Source organism: Alexandromys fortis, unplaced genomic scaffold, assembly GCF_014885135.2.
Source record: "Alexandromys fortis isolate MF-2015 unplaced genomic scaffold, M_Fortis_MF-2015_v1.1 scaffold_296, whole genome shotgun sequence".
In the NCBI taxonomy this organism is placed as follows: Eukaryota; Metazoa; Chordata; class Mammalia; order Rodentia; family Cricetidae; genus Alexandromys; species Alexandromys fortis.
Window position 1 is genome coordinate 986688 of NW_026068172.1, and position 16191 is coordinate 1002878.

The 16191-nt window shown below is 50.4% G+C and overlaps 1 protein-coding gene across 1 annotated transcript; it reads right to left on the reverse strand.

Moving 5' to 3' along the window:
* Nucleotides 1–294: 294 nt before the first annotated feature.
* On the reverse strand, nt 295–15728 carry LOC126492224 (cytochrome P450 4F3). Its single transcript, XM_050128453.1, has 13 exons — nt 15620–15728; nt 15109–15307; nt 10820–10964; nt 9532–9585; nt 9320–9447; nt 8246–8367; nt 5508–5781; nt 2845–2911; nt 2519–2648; nt 1499–1632; nt 1341–1405; nt 669–751; nt 295–528 (listed from the first exon to the last, which is right to left on the reverse strand). The coding sequence occupies exons 2-13, from the start codon at nt 15304–15306 to the stop codon at nt 360–362; spliced, it is 1569 nt and encodes a 522-aa protein (XP_049984410.1). The 5' UTR covers nt 15307; nt 15620–15728; the 3' UTR covers nt 295–359.
* Nucleotides 15729–16191: the final 463 nt, after the last annotated feature.

Here is a 16191-nt window from a genome sequence, read left to right on the forward strand (position 1 = left end):
GGAGGTTTTCTGGTCGTCTTCCTTTCCCGTCTGCTGTCTGGGAGGCTGGAAAGTCATCCGGGAGCCCTTATATCCATCAAACCTGGACTTTTTCTAATTCGGTTTGATTTGGTCTGATTCTGATTATTGCGTCGGCAGAGAGGCTTATTGGGGTGTAGAAATTTTTCAGTAACAATATTGATCTTCCTGTCCCCTAAATCCGACCTGTGCCTCTACTGCTCAAACACCTGCCATGGCTGCCTGTGGCTCATGGGAGCCTCCCTGCTGATGTTTGGCCAGGCTCAGACACCGGTGACAAAGATTTTTATTGCTGGAAATGCTCGCGGGATGGGGGTGGTCCGAGGCCAGGTGTGGGGTCACTACGTGCTCAGCGGCTCCACCCGCAGCCATAGCCCGCCCTCTGCACGCAGGATCAGCTCCGGCTTCCTACGTGGCTCTTTGTCGTCCGGCAGGACGCGGAAGCGCAGCAGGGTCAGCGCCAGGGCCACCTTTATCTCGCTCAAGGCAAAAGTCTGCCCGATGCAGTTCCTGTGGAAGGGCAGGGTGGGAACTCTGATTACGTTCTAGACCCTACCCCGAACCAACCCAGCACTAGAACCTGGCCCCGGACCACCCCAACTCCTCCTGCTTATCAGCCCCAGACCCCGCCCCCTCACTCCTGGCCTCACCTGGGCCCCGCGGAGAAGGGAATAAAAGCCAGAGATGGCCTACCCTTGGAGCTATCTGCATCAAATCGGAAGGGGTTATAGACCTGCAGGAGATACAAAGATCTGGTGGGTGAGTGCCTTCTGCCACCACAACCAGGAGCAGAGAGTCCTCCGGGTGGAAGGTAAGAACTGATGTCTCTGCCTCCACGATGGTAGAGTGGTCGCCTAGGCTAGGAGCAGTTGGAAGCCCTGGATTCCATTTCTACACCAGCATAAAACCGAATGGGTGAAAACCTGTCATCTCGGCACCCCAAGGTGGAGGCAGGAGGATCAGTGGTTCAGGGCCAATCTTGGCTATGTAGGCTTTCCAGGTTAGCCTGTGATCCCCAAGACCCTGCTTCGTAGGACCTAGGGTTAGGGCTGGGGAGGTAGCTGAGTACATAGAGCACTTGCCTAGCGGGCAGAAAGCCCTGGATCCCATCTCCAGCACCATATAAACCAGGCACAGTGCTGGAAACCTGTCATCCCAACACTCGAGAGGTGGAAGCAGATGGATCAGAAGTTTTACGTCATTACAGCTTGAGGTCAAGGACAGCCTGCGCTACACACACACACACACACACACACACACACACACACACACGCCTTCTCTAGAACTGCAGCCTACAGCATAGGAGAATAAAGGGACAGAACCTCGGGGTCAGGCCACACAGTTGGATTGTGATGGGTGCCGAAAATACTTATTCTGCAGATGACACCTGCGGAGGAAGTGAGGCAGTCAAGACAAACTGAGCGCGCTGGACCCACTGTCTGCCCAGGACCCTCCTTCTCCTCCCTGATGCTATGGGCACCTTTGGGGATGACCCGACCATCTGGGAGCACAATGTCCTGAGTGCAGCAGCGGGAGATAGCAGTGACCGGGGGATGCAACCGCAGACTCTCCTTGATGCACATGGTGAGGAAGGGCAGCTGTGCCAGGTCGTCCCTGAAAAGAAACCCCAGCCAGCAGGTAAGCAGGTCAAAGCGAGGGCCCTTCAGCTCCTCTGTGACCCAGTGAAACCTTTCTCCCTATAATAAAATAATCTTGAGATGAGGTACTTGAGCATTGTGAAAGCACAGGCCGAGTAGACAGATCAGTGAGTAAAAGCACCTGCCAACAAGTCTGAACACTTGAGTTCAATCCCTAACAGCGTAATTTTTAAAAACAAGAACAAAAACAAAATTCCAACAGTGGAAGGCTGAGACAGGAGGATTATGAGCTTCAGACCTGCCTATGGTACTCAGTGACACTCCATCTCAAAATACATTGACTACTAATTAACAGTTGGTTAACTTACTGATTAGTTAGTTTAATTGTGTGTTTATTAGCAATTAACTTGTAATTAATCAAAAGGTTTTTAAATCAAAGAATTAGGGAAGTACAAAGAAAGTTTAGTCAGATAGCTTTAGAATCTTTTCCTGAGAGACCTTAACATCTAATAACAACAGTATAAAAAGTCAACAAATGGGCAGAGAGATGCTCGGCAGTTAAGAGGACCTACTGCAGTCCTCAGCACCTACATCAGACAGCTCTCAACTGCTGCGCAACTCCAGCTCCAGAGACTCTGACACACTCTTCCAGCTTCTGCAAGCACTGCCCTCACATGCACACACATGCACATATACATGTACACACACATGTACATGTAGACACACAGCTTTCTGTCTCCCACTCCCTCATTTCTTTTCCTCCCCCTTCACCTCCATCTTTCAAAGTCCCTCTCTCCTATGTAAAAGCCTCCTCTTTTCTCTTTTCCTCCCACTTCTTGTCTTTTCTCTAGAGAAAGGAGCCAAAGAGAGGGGCTCAGAGACACCCCAGGACCTGCACTTACCATTCAATCTCCTCAGGTTCACGGTCCCTCAGGAGCTCCCGTACCTCCTGCCGGCATCGCTCCTGGTATTCTGGGTGCCTTGCCAAGTTGTACAGGACCCAGGAGAGCCCGCTAGCCGTGGTATCATGGCCTGAGGGGCAGACAGGCAGCCTGGGGTCTCTGGCTGCTTCAGTATTACCACATAGGTGGCTCAGTCCCCAGGAAGTGTAATTGCCAGGAAGGACAGGGAAGGGGAAGGAACAGAGGGATCCAGGGTCTGCCTGCCATGTCACCAGGATGCCCAGACAGACCCCTTCCCTCTCTGCAGCAGTTCACAGAAGGCTCACCTCCAAACATGAAGGTGTCGGCCTCTGCTCGGATGTCCTCATCAGACAATGCCTTTCCATGTTCATCCTGAAGACAAAGCAAGACACCAAAAATGGCACCAGTTTGGAGGACTCCTGTGTCTAACCCGGGACAGTCTCTAAGGACCCCTGGTCCATCTCCATACCCAACCAACCACAACTCTGTCCTTGTGTTAATCACCGTCACCAGAGTCCCCACGCCAATGATGTCATCCCTGGCTGCTGGCCTCTGGAAGAAGCAGCAACTCATCAATGTTCTTTGTCCTGCACTACAAGTGTCTGGAGAAGGGAGTGGCGCCCTGGGGTACAGGAGTTGAATGTGGATTGCCTTTGAAGAGAGACTCAGAGCACCTGCCAAAGAGCATGCTCCCGTGTGTGTCTAGGAAAAGGCCAGAGAGAGCGCTCCGTGGAAGAAGGCTCTTGTCACAAGCCTGATGAGTTGAGGTTAATCTGAGATCCACATGGAAGGAGAAAATCTATTCCCTGAAGTGGTCCTCTGGCTCCCGATGTGTACTGAGGCATAGGCACCCACACACATAGACACACACAATAAACAAACAAACAAACAATAAATGAACAAGTAAATAGTGTGATTTTAAAATGCTATTAAAATAGGAGATAATATTTGGCTTGCATGCCTGCAGATGTCTTTAAGTAAACCCAGTTCACCCTTCAGAGCACAGTTCGCTCTCTCCCTTCCTCCTTCCTCACTCCTGCCGCCATTCCTCATCCTTCCTCTTCACAGGGAAGCAGACACAGATGGGACAGCTGTCCTGCGGAAGCCCCTTACAGCATTCAAACCGTGCTGCTTGAAGATAATAGCTGTGACCGCCCCAGGGCTGGGAAGTGGCTCAGTCGGTAAAGCACTTGCAAGGACCTGAGTTCAGAGTCTCAGCACCCACATAAAAGCCAGGCATGGTGCACCTGGACAGGTGAGATAAGCGGGTTCCCGGAGCTCTTTAACTACCAGCGCTGCTGATCTCTCAGCTCCAGGTTCAGTGACCTGGTGCGGTGGCTCTGCAGGAAAAGGCACTCACCTTCAAGTCTGAAGACACGAGTTTGACAGGAGTTTGAAGTCAAGGATGCTACTACATAGTGGAAGGAGATAAACAGCTCCCAAGTTGTTCTGTGACCTGAGAGCACACACATACCCCACACATTCAATCAATCAATCAATCAATCAATCAATCAATCAATCAATCAAATGTAATAAATAAAGCAAGGTGGAGGGGCTGGAGAGATGGCTCAGTGGTTAAGAGCACTGGCTGCTCTTATAGAAGACCCTGGTTCAATTCCCAGCACCCTCACAACTATAACTCCAGGTCCAGGAGATCTGAAGCCATCTTCTCACTCCCTTGGGACACCAGGCACATATAGAGTGCACATGTATGCAGACAGAACATTCATACATGTAAAATATAATAAATAAACCTAAAACCATTTTAAAAATACAACAAGATGAAGAGCAATCTAAGAAGACACTCAATGCCAACTTCTGTTCTTTGCAAAAGCATACACACATGAGCACAGACCTACACAATACGGGAACATATGCACAAAGTTTTCTTTTAATGCTACATATACAGGTAAAAGTATTTTGTTGCCCATGAAGGAGACCCTGGGAATGGGGAGCTTTGCTGTCTGTCATCCTAGCTGCTGTTATTGCAGAATGGACTGTTCTGCTCCTGGGCACCAGGCTGCTGAGCACAGCCATAAGAAGATGTGCCTACTGCTCAATGACACTAACTTCTCCTCTAAAACTCAAAGGTCCCCAGAGCTTCAGCTATAGAAGTCCCTGTGTTGTCATCTCTAAAGCCACTGATGTATGGCGTGTTCCCCTTATCCTCAAACTGCCCACTGCCCTCTACGTTAAGATCCATCTCTTTTCTTTCCCTCAGTTCTTTGACCGGGTCTCATGTAACCCAGACTGACATTAGACTCACTCTGTAGCCAAGGATAGTCTTGAACCTCTGACCCGCCTGCCTCCAACACATGAATGTTGGGGTGACAGGGAGGGACCACCATGTCCTGTTTACAAAGTGCTGGGATGGAACCCAGGGCGTTGTGTATGCTAGCCAAGCACTATATCAACTGAGCCTTGTCCCTAGCCCCAAAGGAGAGGAGAAATCAGCTCTTACTGTCCACTGGTCTGTGCAAGACTCTGCCCCTGGCTATGTTAGCAAATGCTACACACCCACCGTGGCTGGGTCTCTCCTGAAGGGTTATAACCCTTTCTACTTTGACATGACAGTATCAACGGTATATTACCTTGGGTTTTATTCCTTTATCACCCATGCCCATGTGAGTCTAGGGGCCTGGGGTGTTGGGTCTGAGTGTGGCAAACGGGGATGAGGAGAGCTGGCACAGCTGGTCTCCTTCCCACCCTTTGTACATGTTATGTGCAAGGACCCATAGTTGGGAAGTCAAGAACAGCCTTCCTGTGCCCAGAGCCCCTCTCTAGTCTGAGGTGACTCAATGGATGTAGATACCCAAGCAAGTTTCCAGACGCCTTAGTTCACCTGATGGTGAAGGGCTCAGGGCCAGTGATGAGTGGAGGCTGCATAGGGTCCAGGACATAGTAAGGACAGAGCATGCTCAGCTTTGTCATCCCAGCCCCAGACATCTGCTTCCCTTAAGGAACCCACCTTACTCAACAACAGCACATCAATGAAGTCCAAAGTCTTGACCTTGGCCTTGGCCTTGAGGACATCATCATCTTCACCCTGATCAGGAAGGGTGCGACGCCTCTCTTGGATGACAGCGTCGGTAAAGTTGTGCACCAGGCGGCAGGCCTTCCGGAAGCGCATCCCGTCCCGGGTGAGGTGATAGAGCAGGTCCACATGCAGATGCAGCTTCTGGTGCCTTCTGGCCACTAAGGCGCTAAGTTCCAAGATGGCAGCAATGTACTCACTAGGCTTCCTGGAGGGTGTCGGCATAGAGGAGGTGAAGCTTTAACATACATGAACACTGAGAAACATCTCAGCAGCCAGGAGCTGCTGCCCATGGGGATGGAGAAGCTAGAAGATGTGTTTACTCTTGATGCCACCTTGGACTTTACCCAGGAGCCATAGCAACTAGATCAGAACAATACAGTGGTACCCATGTCTCTGGTGATAGTTTCAGACCTATTAGTGCCTCCTAGTAGATGGAGGAAAGGAGGGTCAGGAGACCCTCACCTCCAACTCCAACTATTTCTCTCTGTCCCCTACCACCTGCCACAAGTTATCTAGAAAGCGGGACTCCATGTACATCCGTGAGGTCACCATCCACGATGAGGAAGGTGTCGGTGATGGTGCAATTCCTAGAAGTAACCCTTCTACTGTGTGTTGTATGTCCAGCAAGCCTTGTGACAGGCGTTCCTAGGAGGAACTGCACTTGATCTTGAGCTTTTGCAAGGCTGCTTCACTGATTAGAACTTCAGGAACTGTGGAGAGCTGGAATGCTTCAGGTGCAGAATCTAACTACAGCCTGGACTGTCTTTAGCCCCCGTAACAGTCACCATTTCTTGCCCATCTCTGTGACTTGTGACTAACAAGTGAAACCTTTTCAAATGCAGTAACTTAACAAAACCATAGTTCCCAGCAACCAACAAAGGCTAAGTGTGTCATCAGATGACCCCCGAGCCCACAGTAGACATTCCCAATCCGCATTAACCTACCGACCTGATGTTTCCTTCCATGCATTTTTAAAGTGCCTTGATTTATGACTTTAAATATCTTTAAATTTATTTATTTTATTTTATGTGTGAGTGCTTTGCCTGCATGTATACATGTGCACCGTGTGCATGTCTAGTACCCACAGAGGTCAAAGCAGAATCCCCTAGAACTGGAGCTACAGATGGCTGTGAGCTACCCTGGCGGGGATGGAACTGAACTTGGACCCTGCACATGACCAACAAGTGCTCTTAACTCTGAACCAACTCTCCACACTCCCCCAATCTATGACTTCCTTCTGTTATCTTCTAACTCTGACCATGCTGAAACATAGAGTTTGGGGAAACCTGAGTCAACTTCAGGGCCACTGTCACTCATATTTGGCTCCAGAATTAACAGTTTTTCCCCCTTTGAGTGAGAGCTGTGTCTTTGCCTCAATACTCATTGGTCTTACAGAGGTGGACTTTGGTCTATCCTGAGTGCCCACCTTAGGGGAAGAAGTGTTTGGTTTACTGTTCCAGGGGAAAAGTCAGTTAATCCACCACAGGAAAGAGCCCTAAGACTCTTGTCCATCTCCTGTCCTTTATTGAGTCTGTGTGAGCTGCCTCTATGTCCCATAGTACAGTGTGGATACTTGACTCCTCCCCTTCCTTCTCCACCACCCAGGTCCCTCCCCTTCCTCTTCCCTACTTGTCTTCTTTCCACTCCCATGTCTATAATTACTAATTGGTATCACTGGTGACTCAGTGAGTTTGATTAGAGTTATTTGCAGGAGTGTGCACCACTTACCAGTGGTTATACCACTGAAGAAAGTATCTCTCTGTTTCCATTAACTGCCTTATTGTACTATACTCTCCTCTGAGTTGAAACATTCCCTGCTGGAGCAAGATTCTTTAAGACTCAGGAAGTAAACAGCTAGTCTCAGGTAATTCCTGAAACTCACCAGATTCACAAGGCCCATCCTTCTCCAACATTACATTAGTAAGGACTGCTGGAGAGAGGAGACCCTCTGACCTGTAGGGCTGCAGAGAGCTCCGAGCTTCCAGCTTTGTGAGCTGTCAGCCCTACTGGTGTGTGTGCTTTGGTGATGCAGTTGTTTGTGAGTCATTTCTGCTTCTGTAAGTGACCCCTATTGGTACTCATTGGTTCACCAAGTTGGACTTTTGAGGTATCCTTTGGTCTGTCACAGGTTCCCCACCTGGGATGAGTAGATATTTGTTTACATCTCCTCAAGAATCATGTCACACAGCAAGCCTTCAGAGCCCCAGGGACTGTAGCCCCAGGTGGGGACCAATGAGCCCCTCCACCATCTCTCTCTTTACTTTGAAAAGCCTCCTCTTTCTTCTCCATGCTCCGACTTTGAGCTACTGCCTCATCACAGGAACCAACTGACTGAAGCCTCTGAAACCCTGGCCACAAACAATCCTTCTTCTCTTGATGGAAATTGTCCCAGATATTTTGTTACAGTGGGAGCAATCTGACTACTGCAAACTTAAACACCCTCAGTGGTTTCCTTGAGATATCATAATGAAGTTCACATCACTTGGCCAACTTTTCCAGGTCCTTAGAGCTGAGCCACCACCTCCCCAGACACCCTCATCTCCAAGATGCGTCCTCACTGCTGGATGCAGGCCCTGCATCCCCATACCATGCACTGCTCACTCTCTCCCTTCCAGTCCCCCCTCCCTTGTGTCTACGGGTCATGTCCCCAGGCCAGGCCAGGGACTCACTCCTGGCAATTGCTGTTGAAGCTGAAGACACACTTCTGCAGACTGTCCAGGGTCATGAGGCTGATGTGTTCAAACATGTCCAGGCGGGCACTTCCCTTGGAGGCTAGGCACTGCCACTTGGCCTGGTCAGAGAAGGCAACAGAAATGGGCTGGACCTTGGGACTTTGAACCTCTTCCCAACCCCAGCCAACAAAATGGAACCTCTTGAAACAGCATCTGATTTAATCTGATTTACTGTGTGCCAAAACAAGACGGAACTCATATGGTGGTATGTATCTGTAATCCTATTCCCAGAGAGGTGGAGACTGGAGGGTTCCTAAGGCTCAACGGCTAGCCAGTTTAGCCTAATTGGTGAATTCCAGGCAACAAGAGACCCTATGTCAAAAAAGCAAGATGGATGGCAACTAAGGAATGATACCCAAAGTCGATCTCTGATCTCCACTGCATGCATGTACACAAGTATACATGTGCACACACACAGGTGTACATGCAAACACAGGTGTATACACACAGGTGTATGCTCACAAAACAGGTTTACATGCATACACAAAGGTGTACGTGCATACACATAGTATACATGCACATGCACACACACAAGAGTACACGCACACACAGGTACACATGCACACACAGGTGTAGATGCACATGCACACAGGTGTACATGCATATACACACAAATGCATGCATATGCACACAGGTATACATGCACACACAGATGCACATGCACACAGGTGTTCATGCATGTACACACAGGTAAACTAAACTTGATGGTCCATCTTAAAAGTGGGCGGCCCCAGCTGCGCTCCTTGGCTGTATAAAAGGAGAAAATGATCTGAGTGCCTACTTTCATCCCTCTCGGCTTCCTGACTACTCAATGGGACCAGCTGCCTTACGCTTCCACCACCGTGACTCCGCAAACGGTGGAGTGTGAGGCAAAGAGATCTCCACCCTTAAGTCGCTTCCGTTGGGGTCTTTTATCACAGCCTCCATCTGAGGCAAGGACCGGAGACCAGGTCTGCCTATAGCTCTTCCTCCCCGGGGGTTCAGCTACGGGCCTGGGCTCCAGGAACTCACGTGCATGATGTTGGTGCTGTCCTTGAAAATCTTTACGTAAGGCTTCAGGATGTTGAAATGGAAGGCGGGTGTCAGCATGCGACGGTGGCGGCTCCACTTGTCACCAGTGCTCATCAAGAGACCATCTCCTAGTGGAGCAGCGGCAGTGGGCAAGGACAGCACTTTCCCCGGCCCCCAGGGGTGTTCCCTGCTCCTCACGTGTTGGTACTCACCCAGCCAGGGCTTCAGGAAGCTGTAGAAGATGGCGTCCTTGGGAGCAACTGAAGCTGATGGGAACAGGCACCATCAGGAGCCATGGCAGGAGGGAGGGCAGGGAAGGGATGGGGCCCTTAGCCTGGGAGCCGCACCCTCCCCTCCAAGTGCACATGGTAGGATTGGGGCAGGGAGGGAGGGAGAGAAGAGAGGCCAGACGTGCAGCCGCAGCAGACAGAGGGGACTCAGCCTGCTGTGACACACAGACTGTAGCATGCCTTCACACGCTACTGCGTGGTTGAGCATGTTTGCCCTGCTAAGCACAGCATCCCATTCTGCAGACCTTTGCAGAGACCCAGTGCTCCTGTCCGCTCCAGTACGTGCTACTATCTCCCGACACAGCCACGTGACAGAGACATACACACAGGCTAACATGACTGATACACACATGACCTGCCCTAACTGTGACAAGCACACCTCAGCACTCCCCATTGGCAGGCTCCAGGTGTGATTTGAAAGTCCATTTCTGGGCCAGGCATGGGGGAGCATGCCTTTAACCCCAGAGTTACGGAGAGAAAAGCAGGTGGGTCTCTGTGAGCTCCAGGCTAGCCTGGTCTGCATAAGCTAGTCAGAGCTACATAATGAAAATAAAATAAAATAAAATATAGTGTTTGGGAAAATATAGTTCTGGAGGGTAAAAGTTCATTTTGGGAGCAGTGAGATGCTCAGCAAGTAAAGGTGCCTGCCACCAAGCCTGATGACCTGAGTTCAATTCCTGAGAGCCATATAGTGGAAGAAGAGAAACGACTCCCACAGGTGTCCCCTGACTGCCACACTTGCTCTGTGGCACACACACATATGCACACACTAAATACAAGCAAAAATAATAAAATTAACTTCCCTGATGTGACCTAAACAGGCCTTAGCATTACTTAGATTTTTCTCAAAAGGTCTCAGTCGTAGCCCCGAAAACTCCTGGCCCCAGACTTCAGACACTCCAGGAAAAAAAAAAAAAAGACTGTTGCTACCAGCACCTTAGACAAGTGCCAGTGAGAAGCCAACATGTCCCAATTGTCTGTGACCCCAGAGAAACTATTGTCATATAAACCCAGGTGAGACCCAGGCGCAGCCCGATAACACACACTAGAAAGATGCAGGCCATCAAAATACCACATGACATGCCCACAGGTGAGTCGGGTGGGTTTGAAGGAAGCTGCAGCAGAGACATTCCTACTGCAGTCCTTCCTGGCTGCACTGAGGTCACCTGAGTCTCACGGGTGTGCAAGCTGGGACCAGCATGGTGTCTACCTGAAGCCAAGAGCACAGGCTTGATGAAGGCAGGGTGGAATATGCGGACGACAGGTTGCCACGGCCCCACCCACCAGCAGCATACATCCCTGAAGGTTCGCACCAGGCTCTGGATGTACAGGAGCCCTTCTTCTGAGGCCTTGATCTGTAGAAGAAAAGGACTTGCCCAGTGTTTGCTTCTCTGGGTTGCCAGAGAGAACACATAGGGTGGGGAGGCACTGGGAGTCCCAGGGATTCCATCCAGGACTTTATTCACACGGCTGAGCCTTGCCAGGGTGCCCCCAGCCCCATTCTCAGTCCTGGGAGAGAAGACATATCCTCACTTCAGATCCTAAACACTGTATTTTATCTATGTGTGCATGCTTGTGTGTGTGCACATGTGCACATGATCATGTGCGTGAGAGTATGGAGGCCAGAGGTCAACTTCAGGTACCACACAATTTGAAAATTTTACGAATATTTTTTATCACATTCTGTTTGTTGGTGGGGTCATGATGTAGGAGGGTCTTCTATTTATCTGTTGTTTTCATTGGTTAATTAATAAAGAAAACTGCTTGGCCTGATAGGTCAGAACATAGGTATGTGGGGAAGACAGAACAGAATTCTGGGAGGAAGAAAGCAGAGTCGGGAAGATGCCATGAAGCTCTGGCCCTAGATGGCCCAGTGAGCCACGACATCGTGGTAAGCACAGATTAATAGAAATGGGTTAATCAAGATGTGAGAGTGAGCCAATAAGAGGCTAGAACTAATGGGCCAGGCAGTGTTTAAATGAATACAGTTTCTGTGTTATTTCCGGGAGTAAGCTAGCCGTGTGGGAGCTGGGCGGGATGAAAAGCAGGCCTGCTTGCCTCATCACTACAGGGTCATGTGCTATGGTATATATTGTGGAGGTCAGAAGACAACTTGCAGAGTTGGTTCTCTCCTTCCACCATGTGGGGTCCCAGGAATTGAACTCAAATCACCAGGCTTGGCAGCCAGCACCTTTACCTGATGAGTCATCTCACCAGCCCAGCTTTGTTTTCTTGAGACAGAATCTCTCACTGACCTGCGGCTCACTGATTAACTAGGTTGGTGAGACAAAGAGCTCTGGGGACCCAGCTGCTGCACCTCCCCAGTGCTGGGGTTGCTGGAGGCCATCAGAGTATACAGTAGGTGACAACTAGTGTTCAACAGGCTGACCTACAGGATGAGTGACTCTCTGATGGGGAGCCCCACTTGGAAAAGCCATGGGGTCGCTGGCTGTAGACTGCACACCACCCCAGAAAGTTCCTGAAAAATAAAGCTCACTGGAGCTCTCTATGCAGCTCACAGGCATCTCCACAGTCAGAATATCTTTCTGTGTGCAGTTTGTCTGGTCAGTCTCTGTCCAGCAAATGTTTACCCCTTTTTAAACTGTTGGGTTAAGATCCCCAAGAATCTCCTAAACTTCTATTCCTCCTGAGGTGCTTTTGCCCCCTTTCCTTTCTGGAGAAAATGTTTCAGTTAGGAAGAAATGTTGCAATTTGGAAAAAATTCCATAGAACAGGCAGCCTCTACTCCAACTACAAGCACAATGGTTTTTTCCATTTAAAGATTCATGAGTTGGCTGGAGAGAAGGCTCAGAGGATAAGATCACTGACTGTTCTTCCAAAGGTCCTGAGTTCAATTCCCAGCAACCACATGGTGGCTCACAACCATCTGTAATGAGATCTGATGCCCTCTTCTGGTCTGCAGGTGTACATGCAGGCAGAATACTGTATAGATAATAATAAAGAAAACATTTAAAAAAAAGACGCAGACAAGGAGGACTACTGAGACCTCAAGAACAATGGCAACGGGTTTTTGATTCTACTGGACCTATTGGTTTCGTGGGAGCCTAGGCAGTTTCGTGGATGCTCACCTTACTAGACCTGGATGGAGGTGGGTGGTCCTTGGACTTCCCACAGGGCAGAGAACCCTGATTGCTTTTTGGGCTGACGAGGGAGGGGGACTTGATCGGGTGAGGGGGAGGGAAAGGGGAGGCGGTGGCGGGGAGGAGGCAGAAATCGTTAATNTTGGGTTAAGATCCCAAGAATCCCCTAAACTTCTATTCCTCCTGAGGTGCTTTTGCCCCCTTTCCGTTCTGGAGAAAATGTTTCAGTTAGGAAGAAATGTTGCAATTTGGAGGAAAATTCCATAGAACAGGTAGCCTCTACTCCAACTAAAAGCTCAGTGGTTTTTCCCATTTAAAGACTTATGAGCACAGTCATTACCTCCTGGGTACAGCCATTACCTCACGGGCACAGCCACTATTTCTAAGTGCAGCCATTACTGTCTGAATTCTCATCAGATTCCTCCAGAACCCTTATGACTCTGTGTTAGTTGTGTCTATGAACCTGTGAGTGAAAGGAGGAGACTTGCTCTACTCCAGGTTTCAGAGCATCCGGTCCATGACTGCTCAACCCACCAACTTGATGTTGCACACCGCGGCAACAGCAGCTATGGTAGGGGACTTCTTTACCTCACATGGACAGGAATCAAAGAGAGATAAGAAAGGACAGAGGACAAGAAACCCCAAGAACCCATCCCTGGTGGTCTATGTCTTCCAACTCTACCCGGCCTCCTGAAGTTTCCAGAAACTTCAAACCAGTGTCACCAGATGGGCACTGGGCGTTCAACACGGGCAGGGTTGGTATATGTAGCATGACAGTTTCCTCTAAATTGAAACACTCCTCTGGGAAGCTGGGGAGGGGCTCATGAGACCCCAAGGTAGACAGGCATCAGGGGTCTGGAAGGTGGAAATGCACGAGCTGTCAAAGCTTGTCCTGGCTAAGCAGCAGTTAGTTCATGCTTCCCCCAGGTCTCTTGCCAGCACCATGTCCACCCTGGCTTTGGAAGGTGGATTTTCTCATCCCCTGGAGTCCCAGCATCAGAGGCAACCACAAGAGGGAACCCACATGGGGAAATAGTGTGGTCTCAGGACTTGTCCCCAAGGTATCACATATTCCTCCATAGTCTAAGGGGCCCGTTTTTTATATGGCACTTTTCCATCTATGCCTAACAGGATGTCATTTCCAATGTTTCCTGGTAGTCATGGCAACCTCAGCAGAACACTAGAGTAGTAGCCAGGCCAATGGTGATAGAGTTTTCAGAGTCCAGAGAGGGGGTCGGGAGACCCTCTTCTGGTACTCCAGCTAGGACTCTTCCCCCAGCAGTAGGTGATATCTTGGGATATGCTGGAGTCTAGAGAGACGGTATCTTCGGATATGCTAGACTACACAGGAAAAGGAGGATTTTGAAGTCAGGACTCTGTGGTCCAGCTTCCATGAAGCTGTCACTCAGGATGGGCAGAACCTTATAAGTTGTTTGGGGATCACCCATGATCTTATAAGTAAGCCCTCTCCTATTCTCTGTCAAAACACCAAACAAACCCATTGTTCTCACCAAGCTGGACACTAGTGGACTTGCAACTTGGTTGCCTCGTTGGGGTGAATACACACTTGTCCACATCCACCCAGGAAAGCTAGTGTGGCACCCATGTAGCCTCTGGCTCCTCCTGCTAGGAAGGACTGCATTGGGGAACCCCAAGAGAGTAGAGGTGACCCCCAGGTCTCCACCAGGGTGGCAGCTCTCACCCGTCATCTCCTGATCCCCGGGTCTGGCAGAGCAGCCTGTGGTCTAGCTGAACCTCTGCACCCCTGGCACCATGCCATTTACAAGGAAAGCAAATGTCACCAAATCACACAGAGGGAAAAGCAGATCTAAGTCAACACTGAAGTGTGGAGGATGGGTTCTGGGAAGGAGTCTGAAAGGGGAAGCCAGTGACAAGATCATATCTAGATTGAGCAACAGGGCTCATTGGTACATCTCAGTAGAGAAGCCAGACATAAGAGAAAGACACTAAGGGGGGGGGCAGGAAATCCAGCCCCCCCCCAAGTCCTGGGTGTGCCTGGGTGGGATTGCAGTTCATTTTTGTGACCTGTGGGAGGCCAGAGATGTGCTGAAAAGATATGACAGAGGCAGGGGACTGGTCGTGATCTCCCCTTGGGAGGCTTTAAGCCTGGCACAGAGAACCTGAGAACACCAGGGTCCTCAGTCTGTGGAGGGCATGCTGGGAGCCCTGCAGCATGGCCATCCGTGGGGAAGACAGCTAGAGATGGATGCAGAGAAGACTCGGGATGGAAAAGGCTCAGAACCTTTTCCTTGGAATGATGTCATTCTGCTGTTCTAGACCCCAACTCTTCCCTGATCACAGCTTACTGAGCCCATTTCAACCTCCTCACAATTCCTTCCACCCTGAAAGCCCAGGCCCACCTCACTGCCGCACTCACCAGGCCCAGGTGACCCAAGAGCCAGTTTCGTTTGGGAGGCTGAGGGAAACAGCGAAGGCGTTGAGAGGTTTCATAGGCAGTGTAACCCTGGACCAGGATGTAAGCCAGGAGGCAAGAGACCCCAGCCAGGGGTAGGAACAGCCACAGGGAGGCTACTGCAGGCCCCAGGCTCTGCCAGGTCAGGCTCAGCTGTGGCATCCTGCAGGGCAAATGGACACAGGGTGAGATCCTGAGGCATGGGAAAGGGTTGGAGATAAGGCCTGGGGAGGTAGGGAGACTCAGGGCAGTGCAGGGGAAAGGCAAGGAGAAGAGAAGGAGAATGAGATGGATAAGTAAGAAATGAAGGAAGAGAAGAGTATGCAGGAGGAAGATATTGGTTTGAGTCCTAGTCATACACGGGTGGCCAGAAATCAACACCTCATGCTGACTTCCTGTGCTGACCCAGCCTAGGACAGCCAGACCCTCCCACCCCAGGCCAGGGCCCCTCGGCCCACCCATCCTAGCCTGGTACCTTCTCTGAGGAGCACTGTGTCCCTCAGGTCCTTCTCGCACTGTCTCTGGCTCCTGACCAGGACTGGCTGGAGGAGTCTGGGCTGAGCCAGTCAACCCTTGCAGGCCCAGCTGCCTCCTCCTGCCTGGGTAGGTAACCACCACATGGGGGCGGAGCCAGCCTGAGGCAGAGGGGGAACCAATCAGGACCCCACAGTCAGGGTCACACAGATAAGTCCTGGGTCCCCAGGATTTCATGACTGTCACGTGGGGGCTTTAGAGGAAGCAGTGGGCAGATGGGTGGAGATGGAGCCCCTAGGAGAAGGTGAGGACACAGGCTGGCCAACACTATGGGACTCTGCTCCATGTAAGAGTGTGAGCAAAGTCCTCCCACTGTGCCGTGGGCCCTCATTTTGTCTCCTGTGCCCTGGCTAGTCTACAGGAACTCTCTGCCTTCTTCAGGTGTTCAGCATCCTCACAAGGCCTGTTTCCCTCCACCCTCTGAGCAGTCTGGACTAAGTCCTGAAAGTCAACAGAAAAGCAAGCTGAAGCTCAGAGAGTGCAAGAGTCTAACCCAAGTTGCACAGTTCAGAA

Excerpts from the sequence above, each read along its gene's own strand:
- LOC126492224 (XM_050128453.1), bottom strand. The coding sequence starts at position 15,306 with ATGCCACAGCTGAGCCTGACCTGGCAGAGCCTGGGGCCTGCAGTAGCC. Across the intron at positions 1,406-1,498 it reads TGGTCGGGTCATCCCCAAAG|GTGTCATCTGCAGAATAAGT; the intron begins GTGCCCATAGCA and ends CTTCCTCCGCAG. Across the intron at positions 529-668 it reads CCCTTCTCCGCGGGGCCCAG|GAACTGCATCGGGCAGACTT; the intron begins GTGAGGCCAGGA and ends GCCCTTCCACAG.